General features: G+C 43.8%; 1 protein-coding gene across 2 annotated transcripts in view; it reads right to left on the bottom strand.

Moving 5' to 3' along the window:
- PDE8B (phosphodiesterase 8B) overlaps positions 1 to 17,758 on the bottom strand; it is a 72,346-nt gene extending 54,588 nt beyond the window's left edge. For both annotated transcript variants that reach the window (XM_060235844.1, XM_060235845.1), the window contains exon 1: positions 17,382 to 17,758. In XM_060235844.1, the coding sequence (XP_060091827.1) occupies positions 17,382 to 17,690 (309 nt within the window). In that variant the 5' untranslated portion in view covers positions 17,691 to 17,758. The remainder of the gene's footprint in view (positions 1 to 17,381) is intronic.
- Between the last annotated feature and the right edge of the window lie 1,080 nt (positions 17,759 to 18,838).

The following is an 18,838-nucleotide window of genomic DNA, read 5'->3' as shown; positions in this document are numbered from 1 at the left end:
TCTGAACTCTCTGCTCATGACCTGAGTTCAATTCCGGCGGAAGCTGGATTCAAGTAGCTGGTCCAAGGTTGACTCAGCCTTCTATCCTTCTGAGGTCGGTAAAATGAGTACCCAGCTTGCTGGGGGGGAAGTGTAAAAGACTGGGGAAGGCAATGGCAAACCACCCTGTAAAACGTCTGCTGTGAAAACGTTGTGAAAGCAATTTCACCACAGAATTGGAAACGACTGGTGCTTGCACAGGGGACCTTTCCTTTCCTATAAAGAAGACATAGGGACTCTTCTTTCAAGACCACTGGAGATCATGAAAGCTGCATAATGGCAAAAATTGACCCACCACTGAAGATGATGGGAAGACTTTCAACCATACTACATCTTTGTGATTCCAGCCTATAGCAGCAACAGAGAACTGCAATGTTGTTCCCATGACAAAAAGAGGACTGTCACCTTTTCCCCATCTCTACTTTCAGTACATCAATCTAGAAAAGAGACCAATCCCTTTCCTGTGGTCAGTGGTACTCATTATAACTGTATAGAGCAGAGGTGTCAAACATGCACAAGGAAGCACCTTTAAGACCAATGAGTGCTAATGTTTTAAGCATGTTTTAAGGTTTTTTAAAATCCTTAATTGTGTTTGTCTGTGTCCTTTATAAAGTTTGTATCTCTGCTACCTCATCTTAAATAGGTACACACATAGCCCAACCCAGCTGCACATGGCGTGGCCTGACAAGATCTCATTTATGTCAGATTCGGCCCTCATAACGAATAAATTTGACACCTCTGGTATAGAGTGTCTCATATTCATCTGATACTACTTTCAAAATATGACTTAGGGATGAAGACCAAAGAACAGCTCTCAAACCTATCTCTTGTGTTCCCAGGTGATTGATTGGACCTTTTTCTAAATAAAGAAGACTGGGTAGATCAAGATTAACTATCAAGGGTTGCCAAGCCTCCTCCTATAAAAGGAGTCCTCATGACAATTGCTGTTGTTGCCCAGTATCACTTCAAGCAGCAGTGGGATACAAATAAAAATAGAAATGCTGCCAATATGTCATTTGTAGGTACAACCTGGAAGCGACAGTGGGTAGCTCTAGGAATTGCTAGAAATCCTATGATTTTATCACAGAGTTTCCAGTGACTCATGGTCACTTCTGGGCTGTACTCAGAAGTGACACAATGACTTAAGTGATGTCACCCCACCATGTCAGATTGAGGTGACAAAAGAGGAGGTCCTACAACTGATAGACAAATTAAAAACTAATAAGTCACCAGGTCCGGATGCATACATCCGAGAGTTCTGAAAGAACTCAAAGTTGAACTTGTGGATCTTCTAACAAAAATCTGTAATCTTTCATTGAAATCTGCCTCCGTTCCTGAGGACTGGAAGGTAGCAAATGTCACCCCCATCTTTAAAAAGGGTTCCAGAGGAGACCCGGGAAATTACAGGTCAGTCTGACTTCAATACCGGGAAAGTTGGTAGAAACCATTATCAAGGACAGAATGAGTAGGCACATTGATGAACACGGGTTATTGAGGAAGACTCAGTATGGGTTCTGCAAGGGAAGATCTCGCCTCACTAACCTGTTACATTTCTTTGAGGGAGTGAACAAACATGTGGACAAAGGAGACCCGATAGATGTAGTTTACCTTGACTTCCAGAAAGCTTTTGATAAAGTTCCTCATCAAAGGCTCCTTAGAAAGCTTGAGAGTCATGGAGTAAAAGGACAGGTCCTCTTGTGGATCAAAAACTGGCTGAGTAATAGGAAGCAGAGAGTGAGTATAAATGGGCAGTCTTCACAGTGGAGGACGGTAAGCAGTGGGGTGCCGCAGGGCTCGGTACTGGGTCCCATGCTCTTTAACTTGTTCATAAATGATTTAGAGTTGGGAGTGAGGCTGAGCAGTGAAGTGGCCAAGTTTGCGGATGACACTAAATTGATCAGGGTGGTGAGAACCAGAGAGGATTGTGAGGAACTCCAAAGGGATCTGTTGAGGCTGGGTGAGTGGGCGTCAACGTGGCAGATGCGGTTCAATGTGGCCAAGTGCAAAGTAATGCACATTGGGGCCAAGAATCCCAGCTACAAATACAAGTTGATGGGGTGTGAACTGGCAGAGACTGACCAAGAGAGAGATCTTGGGGTCGTGGTAGATAACTCACTGAAAATGTCAAGACAGTGTGCGTTTGCAATAAAAAAGGCCAACGCCATGCTGGGAATTATTAGGAAGGGAATTGAAAACAAATCAGCCAGTATCATAATGCCCCTGTATAAATCGATGGTGCAGTCTCATTTGGAGTACTGTGTGCAGTTCTGGTCGCCGCACCTCAAAAAGGATATTATAGCATTGGAGAAAGTCCAGAGAAGGGCAACTAGAATGATTAAAGGGCTGGAGCACTTTCCCTATGAAGAAAGGTTGAAACGCTTGGGACTCTTTAGCTTGGAGAAACGTCGACTGCGGGGTGACATGATAGAGGTTTACAAGATAATGCATGGCATGGAGAAAGTAGAGAAAGAAGTACTTTTCTCCCTTTCTCACAATACAAGAACTCGTGGGCATTCAATGAAATTGCTGAGCAGACAGGTTAAAACAGATAAAAGGAAGTACTTCTTCACCCAAAGGGTGATTAACATGTGGAATTCACTGCCACAGGAGGTGGTGGCGGCCACAAGTATAGCCACCGTCAAGAAGGGTTTAGATAAAAATATGGAGCACAGGTCCATCAGTGGCTATTAGACACAGTGTATGTGTGTATATAATTTTTTTTGCCACTGTGTGACACAGAGTGTTGGACTTGATGGGCCGTTGGCCTGATCCAACATGGCTTCTCTTATGTTCTTATGTCCCTGCCCTCCAACCCTCTGTGTCCTACACTGTTATTTATTTTATTGATGAGATTTAGATCCCACCCATCCTGCCAAGGCAGGCTCAAGGCGGGTAACAACATAAAAAACATATACATTGATTCATTAAAATCCTAAAATCATCAAACCAATAAATCACAATCCATAACATTAATTAAGCACAAGATGGCTATAATCTATGAATCTTCACCTGGCTTGCTGATGATAATTAATAGCACAAATGTTCCAAAGCAATGAGCAGTCAAAGCACACTGGCCAATATCCAGCCAGTGTACAGCATACAGCAGGAGGGGCAGATGGGAATCAGATGTCCAGATCTCACTGGAAGGCCTCCATCTTACAGGCCCTGTGGAACTGCAATAGATCCCGCAGGGCGCTGGTTTCCATGGGGAGCTCATTCCACCAGGTGGGTGCCAGTGCTGAGAACTTGATTCAGAACTCTATGATCAGCTGGTGCAGGCACCAGAGAACTAGCTGGATATGAGCCAATAAAGGCACCATTGCCAGCAGGTGTGCTGCTGTGTTCTCCACCAGCTGTAACTTCCAAGTCAGGCACAAGGGTAGGCCTGCATAGAGCGAATTATAATAGTCTACTCTGGAAGTGACTGTTGCGTGGATTATACTGTGGTCAAGTCACGGGAAGAAAGGCCTGCTGAAGATGCAAAAGGACAGATTTGGCAGCTGTTGTGACCTGGGCCTCCACAAACAAGATGGCATCCAGCATCACACCTAGGCTCCGGACCCTGGGCACAGGCACCAAAGATACCCCATCCAAGGCTGGGAGCCAGATTCCCACCCCCAAATCCCAATGGCTCAGGAACAGGACCTCTGTCTTTGATGGATTCAATTTCAGCTGACCCTGCCTCAACCAACCAACCATGGCCCCAGTGCCTGATCCAGAATAACTGGAGCCAAGTCTGGCCCACTATCCATTAAGAGATACAGCTGGGTATCATCTGCACATAGATGGCACCCAAGCCCAAACTCTCGGGTCAGCTGTGCGAGGGGGCACATATAGATGTTAAATAGCATCAGGGAGAGGATCGCTCCCCGAGGGACCCCGCAACTCATGGGGAATCACAGGGAGTCCATTTCCCCCAGTGCCATTCTCTGTCCCTGACCTTGGAGAAAAGAGGAAACCACTTCAATGCAGTCCCCCCAATCCCCATGTCAGCAAGGTGGGTGGGTAAAAAGATCATGATCGACTGTATCGAATGCTGCTGTAAGATCCAATATATGGGGCACATGAGGGAAATGCCCCCCCATAAATATGTTGTGCTCCCTTTGAATTCCTAGCTTTCAAAGTGAAACAGGATCTTATTCATTACACCAGTATTTGAAGTTTCAGATGAGTTCTGGCTAGTCTTGGAGCAACATCTCCACTGACCTTAATCCTGGAAGCCCCTGGTTGGTGCCTAGGATGTGGTTATTCTGGTCTCTGGCTTGGGGTGTTCCTTCTGTGGCTTTAGTTTTAGGATTCTTTTGTACCATTTTGTCCCTAATTTTGCTTCTGCCATTTCATATTGTCACAGTAATGCATCAGCAAGTAAAAACAACTTCCTAGTGGACTGCCTTCATATTGCTTCAGTAATGTTGGAAAGCCAGGATGGCACAATGGTTCAAATTGTCGGACTAGTATCTGGGAGACCCAGGTTCAAATCCCCACTTCTGCCATGGAAGCTTGCTGGATGACCTTGGGCCAGTCATGCACTCTCAGCCTAACCTACTTCACAGGGTTGTGAGGATAAAATGGAGGAGGGGAGAATAATGTAAGCCACTTTGGGTTTCCACTGAGGAGAAAGCAAAGTACAAATGAATTAATTAAATCAATAATAAAGGTAATGTATGGAGGTTCAGTTCAAGCAGGGAAACCCTAACTATGGTGTTACTTCCCATTGACTGCCACATTCCTACCTAGGTGCTTATAATGGAGCGGGAAGTAAAGATATGATTAGTGAGACCCACACATTTGGAACTTATATAAGTCACTAACATGCATCCTTTCTTCAACAACAGATTTATAGGCTTTGTACTTATTTCCCTCTTGTGAAAAACCAATGCCATTCATCCAATCCTATTTCTAAGTCTAAAGAGAAGCAAAGACTCAATACCACTGGTTTGTCATTAAACTGAAATTAATGAAAAGACCCACAAATAAGAATATATAAGTGTGAATGTTAGCATATATATATATATATATATATGTGGGACTTTTCATTGCTCCCTTGCCTGTGCTGAAGCATACATCTCTCTATATTAAAAGCCTGTCTCAAATACAAAGGAATTTAGAATAGGCAAGGAACATCCAGACTAAACTGCAAGCAATTTAAGGCAAAAACCTAAAATAGAGAGCTAATAGCTGTAAGAGCTGATGTGCTCCTTTTTCCATATCTGACATGAAATGACAAAAGAAAGAACACAGCATTATGTTAAGGACTTTTCTCCTAAATTCAAAAAGAAGGTAAAACTTACTAGAAATGCATTGTCATAATACTACATAGACATCTTCTGGTGAAAAGTTATTGGCATTATTAGGATTTATTGTCCTTCCTAAGGGTAAAAAAAAAAAATCCATGCTAGACACAATATGTCCATGATGCTGACAAAAAGAGTAGGGTATTCTCAAAAAAGCTACCTTGGTAGGTGTGGAGAGTAAACTCTTTCTACATATTTGTATGTCAGTTAATTTAAATGCTTACAAATTCAGGTCTGCCTGTTGTCTGTAAATGAATTGGAATTTATATAAATCAGTTACCAGTTAGGCTTAAAACATTTAGAATAGAAAACCTTTCCTTCCATTCTTACTGGGCTTCCATGTTTTGTGATAACACACAACAAAATAATCACACTACAAACAGAAATTATATCCAGTTCAAAAAGATCTACAGACATCACATACATGCTATTTATACCATACAATCACAGCAATATATGACTTCTATCCAATTCAAATTATTCATTTGTAATACCATAATGACTTCCATGGTCTGTCTCCAAATGGAAGAATTCTAAAAGTATCTACATGAATGTTAGCATTCCTCCATTTCACAAAAGAAGTAAGAAGAAGAAGATATTGGATTTATATCCCGCCCTCCAGTCCGAAGAGTCTCAGAGCGGCTCACAATCTCCTTTACCTTCCTCCCCCACAACAGACACCCTGTGAGGTGGGTGGGGCTGGAGAGGGCTCTCACAGCAGCTGCCCTTTCAAGGACAACCTCTGCCAGAGCTATGGCTGACCCAAGGCCATTCCAGCAGGTGCAAGTGGAGGAGTGGGGAATCAAACCCAGTTCTCCCAGATAAGAGTCCGCACACTTAACCACTACACCAAACTGGCTCTCCAGTGGAGTAACTTACTCCACAGTGGAGTAAGTTATTCCACTGTTCTTCCTGCAGTCTCTTAAACTACCTTTCTTTAGGACTTCAGTATCATTCCATAGCTTTGTTGTGCCTATGCTTGCTATTAATGAAAGTTAAGGAAAGCTAGCCATTAAAGGGAGAGAAAGAAGCAAATGGGCACCTCTCTATTGTACAAATAAGTGAATATAATAGATGCAAAACTCTAAAAGTAAATTATCTGGGAACATAAGGAAAGAAATTTATATTGTTAATAATATGAGAGGAGGTTATGGGTACCCTTACTAGTCAGTTCCTTTTAAATTCTGTTACATATTTAATTATCTGGAGTGGCCTTGCATGTTAAAAATCTTCCATGCCTTTGACTATGGGAATTATTTTAGAGGTATATTGAATTAATATAAAACATTTCTTCAGCTTAACTTGTGATGGATTCTAATTTAGACTTGAAAGCGGCAAAAGAAAATTATGACCTCTTTCCCTTTATTGTTTGCTTCTGTAATCAAGCTCATGATTGGAATGAAATTACAAGTACATCACAGGTTGGATCTCTAAGAGTCATATTAATGACGGCTTGGATACAAAAAAAAAAATGCCTTTCCATCTGCTCTACTGTAGCTCCTTGCATTACCCAGAAAGCTAGCTGTGAGGTTTGAGGACTCGCTGAAATGGTGTGAAATAATCACATGGGATGCCTCTGGGGAGGGGTAATACAAAAACTGGATAGCTCCCATTGCATAAAAAAGAACCTTCTGCTCAAAGTACATATTAGAATTAAGGCTCCATATTCAAATTTCAACACACTGTTTTTGATAATGGCTTTGAATTCATTAACACTGTTCTAAATATTAATACTCAACAAAGTCGTCCTAGCCTCTACATGAAATAAGTATAAATAAGATTAGCAATGAAATATTTCACATAATATTAAAATAGCAGGTTTTTTACACATGGAACTAGATTGTGCTACCAGCTAACTATCTGAAGCTTCTAGACTAGCAAATCACATTTAGTTATACAGTGGGAGGCATCAAGAAATATCTTGCTAAGTGGATTGAACAAAAACTTCTTTGGTTTGTACATAATTTCATAATTAAAATTGTCAATCCTCCCTACATTTTGGTTTTGTAATTTCTTGTACTCTATTTAGTAGCCAACAAAATCCTAAAGAACTAAGAGGTTTATATGGGAACCACAGTTACCAACCTCCAAGTGGAGCCTGAAGATCTCCTAAAACTACCACTGATCTCAGTACCACAGAGGTCAGTTCCCCTGGAGCAAATGCCTGCTTTGGAGACTGGACTCTACTGGCATCATATTCCATAGAGGTCTTGCTGACTGACCAAGAGAGAGATCTTGGGGTCATGGTAGATAAATCACTGAAAATGTCAAGACAGTGTGTGATTGCAATAAAAAAAAAGGCCAACACCATGCTGGGAATTGTTAGGAAGGGAATTGAAAACAAATCAGCCAGTATCATAATGCCCCTGTATAAATCGATGGTGCGGTCTCATTTGGTGTACTGTGTACAATTCTGGTCACCACACCTCAAAAAGGATATTATACCATTGGAAAAAGTCCAGAAAAGGGCAACTAGAATGATTAAAGGTTTGGAACACTTTCCCTATGAAGAAAGGTTAAAACGCTTGGGGCTCTTTAGCTTGGAGAAATGTCGACTGTGGGGTGACATGACAGAGGTTTACAAGATTATGCATGGGATGGAGAAAGTAGAGAAAGAAGTCCTTTTCTCCCTTTCTCACAATACAAGAACTTGTGGACATTCAATGAAATTACTGAGCAGTCAGGTTAAAACGGATAAAAGAAAGTACTTCTTCACCCAAAGGGTGATTAACATGTGGAATTCACTGCCAGAGGAGGTGGCGGCGGCTACAAGCACAGCCAGCTTCAAGAGGGGATTGGATAAAAATATGGAGCAGAGGTCCATCAGTGGCTATTAGCCACAGTGCGTGTGTGTTTGTGTGTGTGTATTTTGGCCACTGTGTGATACAGAGTGTTGGACTGGATGGGCCATTGGCCTGATCCAACATTGATTCTCTTATGCCCCTCCTCAAAATTGATCATGGGTATCTGGGGCTCTGACAGAGTCTGATTTTTGAGGTAGAGGCACCAAATTTTCAGCATAGCATCTGAGGACTCTCCTCAAATCACCCCCCAAGTTTTAAAAAGATTGGACCAGGGGGTCCAATTTTATGAGCCCCCAAAGAAGGTACCCCTGTTCTCCATTATTTCCTATGCAAAGCAAAGCAAATTTTATTCTTATATCCCGCCCTCCCCCGCCAAAAGGCGGGCTCAGGGCGGCTCACAGACATGGCAAGCCATGATTTGGTTAAAACAGATACACAATTATTTAAATGGTACAGTTATAAATTAATTAAAGTTTAAAAATAGAAAATAGAAAAATAGAAAAATGTAAAAATGGAAGGATGGCATTTTAAAAAAGCACAGTCCCTTTAAATTTGATGGCCAGAACTCCCTTCAGAGTTCAGTTGTGCTTGCCACACCCTTCTCCGGGCTCCACCCCCAAAGTCCCCATATATTTCTTGAATTGAATTTGGCAACCCTAAGCAGAGATATCTGCCATGCACACTTAAGAGCGCACAGGGTTGCACTCTGATGGCAGGAGAGGCCAGAAAAGGCACTAAACTCCTCTAAGGGAGTACTTAGCACTAACACATGGGGGGGAGACAACAGAGTCCATGCTGAGGGGCTAATGTGCCTCATTTCAAAAACCTAACAAGTACTGCATCTCCAGAGGCTCAATGTGAAGGGATGACCATGCACTGGCTGGTGAGCAGAAGCAGCAGAAATCTAGCTGCCCCAACCCAAGAATCTGTACCTGTCTCCTGTGTCCTCTTTGCATAAGCTTGGGTGTCACCTCAACAATACTAGCTCCTAAACCCCAGGCTACTTGTGTATACATATAGGGACAACTTTGGGGAGAGGCCATGACTAAATGGTAAGTATCTAATTTACAACCAAGAGGTCCTAAATTCAACCCCCAGCATCTTTAGTTAAGAAGTATCAGATAGTAGGCGATGCAAAAGACCTCCACCTAAGTCTCTGTAAAGCTGCTGCCAGTCAGAGTAGACAATACTGATCTTGATGGACCAATGATCAGATCCCATGTAAGGCTGCATCTTGTGTTCATGTACATGTTCAAAAAGGAAAGGGAGAGCAAAGTACAGTGACTAAGCAAGGTCACACCATTCTAAGCCCATCAACTTCAGTAAATTTAGAAGGATGCTTAGAATAGCACTGTACGTGTAGCTGATGGGCACTGCCTGAGTGTGTGGTTCAGGGTTCAGCTAGAGAATACTGTGATCAGATCTTTTTTTATAAAAGCGTCATGGAGCTCATTTATGGATCTCTCCGTGTCTTGTCTAATTTGGCTTTTAGAGCCAGATGGTTCTGTGGTTTACTCCAGTGTTTACTATGAAAAAGATTATGAAGGTTAAACATTCAAACACAGAGTAGACATGAACTAAGGAACCACAGGCAGCTGTAACTTCCCAGTGAGTGACCACCCCATGTTCTTGCACACTACACATATCACAAGTATATCAAGGCAAACATCACGCAAACACTGATACTTGCACTGCAATATCAGTTGTCATGAAGGAATGAGAGTCCAATTGTTTATGCCAAGTAGAACATTAAAATGATAAGGGAATGAGTACTTAATATGTTTTATATTTTGATTGCCTTCATTTTAAAAAGAGCCCATAATATCATCAAACCATGGGAATTAAAACATCCACTGGTTTCTTTTTGACAATTCATGTCCCAATCAAAATAAAAGTCAACCATATACTTTATATGCCTAAAGATAAAATGTGCTTTAGTTTATGTCTCAGTGTTTTTATTTGATCTCCCCAAAATCCAGATGACATAAACATAAAACATAAATATAAAACATAAGCACAAAACATTTACTGATAAAGTAAAATTACCACAGAAATACCCTGTCACAAATTTTGTTAGTGATTAAGGTGCTGGACTCTTGCTCTTTTTTACTGCTATGGACAGACTAACACAGCTATCCATCTTGATCTATCACAGAAACCACATACATTGATTTCTTCTTTCTTCAAGTGACTAAGTCCCTGCTCAGATTCTCTATACTTGAAAACAGCAATCTAGATATTCTTTGTGTATGTGTGTGTGTCTGTGCAACTTACTGGGGTGTGTGTTGCTGGGTGTCCAAAGGTGGGGTAACTGAAGAGTTCTTGGGGTGCCTTTAAGTCCTTGAATATGTTGAAAGGAAATATGTACTGTAGTTTTTCTATCATTTTCATTCAGCTCATATTTTTCCTTACATTTTTATAAATGAATTTGTCTTGCATGACCCCAATTTGGGGTCATAAACCTGCCAAAATTAAACACTTTGGGCGTTTTCGCACTCACCTTAATCAGCAGCGACCCCCCTCTTCACCGCGCAGGATCTGCGCGGATTTCGCACTAATTGCCGCGGAGCACCCGGAAGAGCTGGAAAGTCCCGCGGCTTTTGCGGCGCAAACGGAAACCGCCAAAAACCAGTTTCCATTTGCGCCGCAAAAGCTGCGGGACTTTCCGGCTCTTCCGGGTGCTCCGCGGCAATTAGTGCGAAATCCGCGCAGATCCTGCGCGGTGAAGAGGGGGGTCGCTGCTGATTAAGGTGAGTGCGAAAACGCCCTTTGATTTCAAGGGAGAGATAAGCATGTGCTTATATCTTTCCCTTTCAAATCAAAGACAAAAAAAATTACTATAACAGACTAAAGGCACAATCGTAAAGCCATCTTGGAATTGTTAAGGGCAACAACTAGGTTTCTATGCTGGCATAATGTGGAGATTCATTGGGATATTTCCATGTTATGCTAATGTAACACTACATTTGAATGAATAGCAGCTGGCAGTGGTCATTAACATCATGAATTCAGTGGACAGATGTTTAGATGAGAAGATGCTAAACAAAATTAATGGATCGGCCAACCAGTGTGAGCATCCCATCGCCAGTGATTGGGCATGACAGCAAAATCTCAACAGTCTAGGACTGTCTGGTAAGGTGTGGATGGGAGATTTCAAGCATGCTAAGCCTGTGCTATGCCCTTCTGTATTATTTCCTGTCCTTATATATTTGGTTGGATTTGAAACCAGGACAAAAGGGTTTCAAATACTCCAAAATGTGTCTTTTTCCTCTGTAACCTGGGTATATATTTTTGATGCTCTGCAGTACATGACGTATGGATTCTAAGCTTGACTTTTCCTTCTCTTTTGCTTCTGATTGGCTTGTTGCTGTCCAAAAGGTGGTTTGCCTCAGTCCCTGATTTCCCTGTAGTGACATCTGAAACACTCCCAGTGGTTTCTCATATTAATGCTTTTCTCCAGCAAGCTGTCGGGGAGAAGACAGGAATTCCTTCTGTGAATGTATAGTCGCAGATTTTCTTGTTGCTTGTCCTTAGGTTTCCCAATTTGGAGCCTCCTCCCCCCACTCGCCCAAAATCCAGAAAGCGGGGGGGAATGGCGGCCCTTCCCACGCAGCCTAGATCCCAGCAGCTTCTCCTCTCTCCTTCCCACCAATCCCCGATGCTTCTCCTCCTCCCTTCCCTTCTCACCTTGGATCGCAGCAGTTTCTCCTTGCCCCTCCCCTTCCCACCCAGCTCCATTGCAGCAGCCGGAGCTTTCCCAGGCTGCTTCCTGCCCCGCCCCGCCCCAAAGGACCATGTGCCTTTGCACCTCCGGAGGTGGTGAAAGGCTTCAACTTTCTGTGTCTGTGTTGCTATGAAGAAGCTGGCTGGTGAGTAGAGAGGCCAATCCCCTACATCAGATTTGTGAGAAGGGTGTGTGTGTGTGTGTGTGTGTGGGGAGGAGACGGAAACATCTTCATTATTCCCTATGTGGAGATAATTTCTCATAGGGTATAATGGGGAATTGATCTGGAAGTTTTGGGGGCTCTGAGGGAGCTATTTTTTGAGGTAGATCCACCAAATTTTCAGTATAGTATCTAGTGCCTCTCCCCAAAGTACCCCCCAAGTTTCAAAATGATTGGACCAGGGGGTCCAATTCTATGAGCCCCAAAAGAAGGTGCCCCTATCCTTCATTATTTCCTATGGAAGGAAGACATTTTAAAAAGTGTGCTGTCCCTTTAAATGTGATGGCCAGAACTCCCTTGGAGTTCAGTTATGCTTGTCACACTCTTGTTCCTGGCTCCACCCCCAAATCTTCTGGCTCCACCCCCAAAGTCCCCAGATATTTCTTGAATTGGACTTGGCAACCCTACTTGTCCTAGAGGACCTTCCCTTGCAAAAAGCTGCTCTTTAAGAAATTATTCCCCCTCATGAAGGATTTGAACCCTTGTGCAGGGAGTTTTCCTTCCCCAAGTAGGCTCTGAAGGTGTCTGGGTGGTTGAAGTTTCCATAATGGTTGTATATTTGTGGGAGGGAAATCAAACTGCAGAACAGGCAGGAGTGTGGTAGTTAACAGGGTTCTCATAGGGAGGACCATAGTCCTCTCTGTTTCCTTTGTTATTTCCCTTGCTGTGCTGTTTGTTTAAGTGTAGACAGGATGCAGTCAGGTAGGTGTTTATTTATTTATTTCTATCCCACCCTCTCCGCAAGTGGACTCAGGGCGGCTAACAACATTTATATTTACAATTTAAAAACCATAAAATACAGTTACAATTTAAAACCATTATGTGGCGCTGTACCAGGTGTGCCATCATCAGCATTTGTTCACTGGATGACTGCATGTATGGGTGATGTGGAGATATCATCAACATGCTGCTCCATGTGTCAGCATTATTTCTATGGCTTCCAGAACAGCTGTTATGCTCATAGTTCCTTGGGATGGGTTTCTGGAATTTGTTTTCTCTGCTGGGAAAGCATAGCTTAATGAATTGCTATGCCAGTGGTGCATTGATATTAATGACAAACCAGTGCTGCGGGGTTTAGGATTCCTAAAAATTGCAATATGACAGTATAATTTCATATTACTTGAACAGATGACTATGTCTAAAGCATATTTATGTATCTACAACAGATAAGTTGCTTTGTGCTCTGTTTCTAATAAGTCAGTATTTATTAGAATATCCCCCCATTCCATAAATTTATACATATGAAAATGTTGCTTCCTAATCATGTTTTTACTACAATAATGAATACTTGTTCTACATGGAAAATGCATCAAACTGTACTTTGTTAACAATTACTGTACCTTTTTTCAGTGAACTGTATCATATTAAAGGAATTATTGAACTGTATTATTTTGTGTTGTTGTTAGCAGGCAATGATTTAGCATAAAGTGACTAGAGCTACCTTGCATATTGCTCTGGCTCACTTTAGATCATGTGTGGCCAAACCATGGCTCTTTCACACATATTGTGTGGCTCTCAAAGCCCCCACCATCCTGTTGGCTGGCTTGGAGAAGGCATTTGTCTCTTTAAATCACTTCTCCAAGCCAAGCCAGCTGGTACTTTGGAGAACACATTTAAAGTTGCTTTCTTTCTACCTCTCTCTCAATCTCCTTCCTTCCTTTCTCTGATGTTCATGTCTTGTGGCTCTCCTACATCTGACATTTATTCTATGTGGCTCTTGCATTAAGCAAGTTTGTCCACCCCTGCTTTAGATCATATTACAGGGCTGGCCAAACTTGCTTAATTTTAGAGCCACATAGAATAAACACCAAATGTTTGAGAACTGCAAGACATGAACATCAGATGTTTGAGAGTCTCAGGACAGGGAGGAAGGGAGATAAGTGGAGAGAGAGGTGTAAAGAAAGCAACTTTAACTTCAAATGCATTATCCAAGCCAGCCAATGAGGTGGTGGGGGCTTTGAGAACCACACAATATGTGTGAAAGAGCCACATTTGGCTCCAGAGTCACAGCTGGCCACCCTTGTCATATCTGACATGGTTCATTTTCAGATTGCTTCCAGCTATTTTGCTGCAAAAATGACTTTAATATAAGAATAAAAATAGGATAATTTTTCCTTATAAGAAGAGCATGCTATTTTTAATAAAATTATATAACTGATGCCTAGATATGTGCAAAATGAAGATAATAAGCAACACTGAAGCTGAACTATTTATGGAAATCCCACATACAAAGAGACTGCTAAATCTGGAAACAGCTTACATTCTCCCAAAGCAAAAGCATGAAGCTAAAATTAGATGCTTTGGGAGAAATTCTTTTAGTTGAAGTCCTAAGCAGTATTTAAATATTGTATCTGAGAGCATGCATTTAGCCGTATCAATCTGCCCATACCTTAAGGTTGGTGGGTTTTGCCCTTCTCTGCCTGCCTGCTTTAAATGCAGTTAATTTAGTGGGGATGTGGGAGAGGGCCTTCTCAAGTGTGAGCCCCCAGGCTTCAGAATTCTGAGCTTCCAGAAGCACTGTTAGCCCACCCTCTCACTTTAGCTTTCCAGAGGCTGGCAAAGGCAATTTACTTCCCAAGGGTTCTTGAAGATAGTTGGACAGTTTTATTGCTGGGCTTGTTTTATTATGTTGTATTTTTCCACTTTTTCTCTTTTTAAAATGATTTGTTACTGTATTTATTATTTTTGAAGTTCTTTTTTTAAAAAATCTGGGATTTGTTGCTGTCATTTACTAATGTTTAGGTCTTGAAGATTTATAGTTTTTTGGCTGCCCTTCGGTGTTTATTTTTACTCCTTTGTGATATAAAGGGTTGCATTCAGACAGCCCATTTTTCTGGACTACAATTTTTTTTTGCCATTGTGGAATACTGGCTACAGTATTGGTCTTAAGAACGCCACACATACTCTGACATGTGGCTCACTGGGCATGTCACCGTCACCATCTCTCAGATTTACCAACCACACAGGACTGGAGTTAGGATAAAGGAAAGGGAAAAGGAATTATGTATGCTTCCCTCAAGAGGAAGGACAGGAAAAAAATTAATAGGTAATGAATAGTAGTGAATTTACTTGTAGCATTCTTAAGGGGGTCAGAGGTCATCCCTGTTGTGAACCTGAGTCATAGAAGGCAGTCTGTCTAATACAATAACCAATACCCTCTGCATAGAATGGGAGAGTGGAGGATGTTATTTTCATAATCTATTCCTGCATTGTATCATTCCTTTTTAGAGAGGTATTCATTACTGCCTTCCCTTAATTCTTGCCAAAGTACTGTATAAAAAATAAACTATGGGGTCCAATTTGCATCGGGATAACTCTCAGTTGTTGCATGATAGCCTTACTTTGTTAGGCATATGGCTCTAAATATCCAATAACTTAATTCTTTCATACTCAGATATCTCCATTTCTACTCCACTCATGTCTGATGGAGAGAGCTTTGACTCTCGAAAGCTTATATGCCCTGAAACTCTTGTTGGTCTCTACTGGACATGAATCTAACTATACTTACATAAAGTGTCCTGGGTTAAGCAAATAAGCACAAAAGTCTCTTGCATTGTCTGTTCATCTTTCCTGCATCATCTGGTTCACCCTTTCTGCTCACTCACACTAGAGGGCAAAGCACCATATCTGCACTTTAACCACTACACTACACTGGCTCTCATAACAAACACTATGCTATAAACCAGGGGTATCAAAAATATGGCCTGAGGGCTGAATCAGGCCCCAGGAGGGCTCCTATCAGATCCCTGAGCAACTGGCTGTCATCTGCTTCCTTCTCCGTCTTTCTTGCTTCCTTCTGCATCACAGCTTGCTTTGCAAAACTTGCTCAATCTCACAGGAACTATGGAGCAAAACCTCTATTTTCTCCATTGGTGAAGGCTCCTAACTTGGGGAGGAAGGGGAAGAGGGATAGCTTGCTTTGCCAGGCTCTCTCAATCACACAGGAGAGTTACTAAGCCAAGCCTCTCTTCCTTCCATTGGCTGAGGCCCCTCTCCCTCCTCATCCCCTGGGTAAGGAAGGAAAGAGCCAGAGCTTTCTTTGCCAAGTTCGCTGGATCCCATGGGAGTAAAGAAAGCACCTTTAAGACCAATGGGTGCTAATGTTTTAAGCATGTTTTAAGGTGTTTTTTATTTTAAAAACCCCTTTAATTGTGTTTGTCTGTGTCCTTTATAAATGTCTCTGTCACCTAATCTTAAATAGGTACACAGATGGCCCAGTCTGACATGGCCCGGTCCAGCCCAATATGGCCCGGCCCAACAAGGCCTCATTTATGTCAGATTTGGCTCTCATGAGTTTGACACTCCTGCTATAAACCTTCATCCTAGAACATGCTTTTGTCTTTTTGGAATGCAACTTTAGACTATATTCCAGTAAACATAGGCATATCTAAGGCACATTCTCAATACTAAAATAAATAGACTGAAGAGGTTATATATTGTAGTGAAGCCTCCAGGATGTTCAGAAGCTTGACCCTGAGCTGCCTCCCTATATACAGGGTTGGCAGCAAATTGAGCTCTTGCAGCTTGCAAATGTACGTGAGTGTGGTGACCGATGTGCATGTACCAGAGCCTGGCCAGAGTAGGCGGGACCGAAGCAAGAGTGAGTCACTGGGTGCCATGGCAACAGTTCCCTTCAGCTGCATCCCATGTGCATCTGCAGCAGCATCCCTGTTCAATACTGGCCACAGCTTTTTCAGCAGCACACTCGATCCCCCATTCCCTTCTGTCAGACAGAGGAAGCTTTGCCAACCAAAATAGCACCATATGGGCAACAAAACATGCAGAGGAATATTGGGACTGCCTTTCCCTTGGTCTCTGATCTCTTGCTACTCATATTCTGGGAGCCAGGTGAAGAGGCAGCATTCTCTTCAGCAGCACCCCCCCCCCCGCCCCATTTCCACACTCTCCCTCACTTTCGTCTCCATCTTAAGCCTTGGGGGCTAACTTGGCAAAAAGGGATCTTGGAAGGAGCTGCCACAGCGAGATCTCCTTAGAGAAAATAGTGAGGGGGTGGGTTTAGTTTCTTTCACGTGGATGGTTTGACCCAAACGGCTCCGGATTTCCTACTAGGCTTCTTCAGGGGTCCACTGAGTAGACCCCATTGGAGTGCTTTCTTCCGAGGATTCACCTTGCTCCAGAGGATTCAGTTTGACAAAGGCACTCCCCGCCAGGGCCAAAGGGGGCAGCCCCCAAGGAAGAGGCCCTCTGGAGCCTGAGTTCCCACCTCCGCCCTCCAGGCGCCGCCTTGCCTTTGCTCGCCTTCCCGCCGGAGGAGGCTGCCTGGCGCGGCGTCCGTTTACCTTGACGCTGATCTGGCTGGTCTGGGTCTCCGCCTCGACGCCACAGCAGTGGCGCCCTCCGCTCCTGCCTTCTCGTCCGGCGGGCTCCCTGCGCTCGTGCGCCGGGCAGGTGGGCTGAGGCTGGCGGCTCTGGTAGGCGAGCACCGTAGGGATGGTATCGGCCGCGTCGGTCTTGATGAAGAGGCCGTGCAAGGTGGCAGCGGTGCCCTGCGAGATGGTGGTGGTCTGGTGGGGGGAATTGGACTCGTCCGAGTCCCGGCAGTAAATCACGCCGCTCTGCGAGACGTGGATGCTGGGAGCGCAGCCCATCCCTCTGCCGCGCCGCCGCCACTCCGCCCGCGCCTCCCCTTGAGCCAAGCACAGCCGCCAGCCAGGCGGCGGGGCCACAAGCGCTGCCCTGGCGACCTGCAACGGCCGAGGACGAAATGCCGAGGGCCCCCTCCCTGCACCAGGCTAGGGGGCCGCCCCCGGCCCTGCGCTGCTGCTGCCGCCGCCGAGCATCGCCTCGCCTCGCCCTCAATCAGCAGGAGCCCCACGCGCGCCCCGCAATGCCTGCCTCCTGCTGCGGCTGGAGCCCCCGGCCGCTTCCTGCCGGGCGGGGAGCCTGAACTCCATCAGGGCATCTTTGCACAGCACTGTCAGGGCAGGAGGAGGAGGAGGAACCCGGAAGGTTCCTCGGGGGAACTTGGCGCGCTGCCGCCTGCCTGTGTAGCCACCTCACGCTTCTCGCCTCTCCCCCCACCCGGCTTCAAGCCAGCCTATAGCTCGATTTCGTGCCTTGTTAAAAGCAGTGCAATTCCCGATTTTTTTTTTTCATCCAATATATTTACCTCAGACGCCGGTTAGACTACATGGGACTGTTTCCTCAGGGGCAACTTTGGAAACAAACAAACAAAAAACAATGACGACGACTAATAGGAAAGGGAAATTCTTCCGTCCAGCTCTCCCCACCTTCGGGACAGCATTGTTATCTCTGTACCAGGAGGACCTAGGTCATACGAAGATGAATGGCACTGTAGCACAGAATGCCTCTTGGCATCGTTGGTTCGTTCCGAATGATTGTAGGAACTCATTGGGTTTCCTAATGACCATGTCCCCTTTGGGACTGTCCCTTTGGGACTGGTCCCAATACCTATTCATACAGACAATTGCATCAGGGAGCCTCCTTCCTACTTGTCCCAGCAGGGAACCTCCTGCGCCTGTAGTTTTTCACCTTTTCAAGTGGTTAGTAGGGCACTCTGTGCCTGCCAGAAGCAAGGATGCTGATAGAGGCACTGCATAGTGGATGAATATCAACCTAAATTTACTTTGTTTATATCTGTTTCTTTTACTGTTTGATGGCTAGAGTGCACAGTTGCTACCTGCCTTCTCAATATCTGAGATCAACTTATATACCCTTATATTTTCATTCTTCTTAATCTTGTTTTTTCTTTCAGTGCTTCCTTGTGTGATTTGGT

The sequence above is a fragment of the Heteronotia binoei genome, chromosome 4, assembly GCF_032191835.1.
Source record: "Heteronotia binoei isolate CCM8104 ecotype False Entrance Well chromosome 4, APGP_CSIRO_Hbin_v1, whole genome shotgun sequence".
Taxonomy (NCBI): Eukaryota; Metazoa; Chordata; class Lepidosauria; order Squamata; family Gekkonidae; genus Heteronotia; species Heteronotia binoei.
This window is presented reverse-complemented; position numbering and strand designations above follow the sequence as displayed.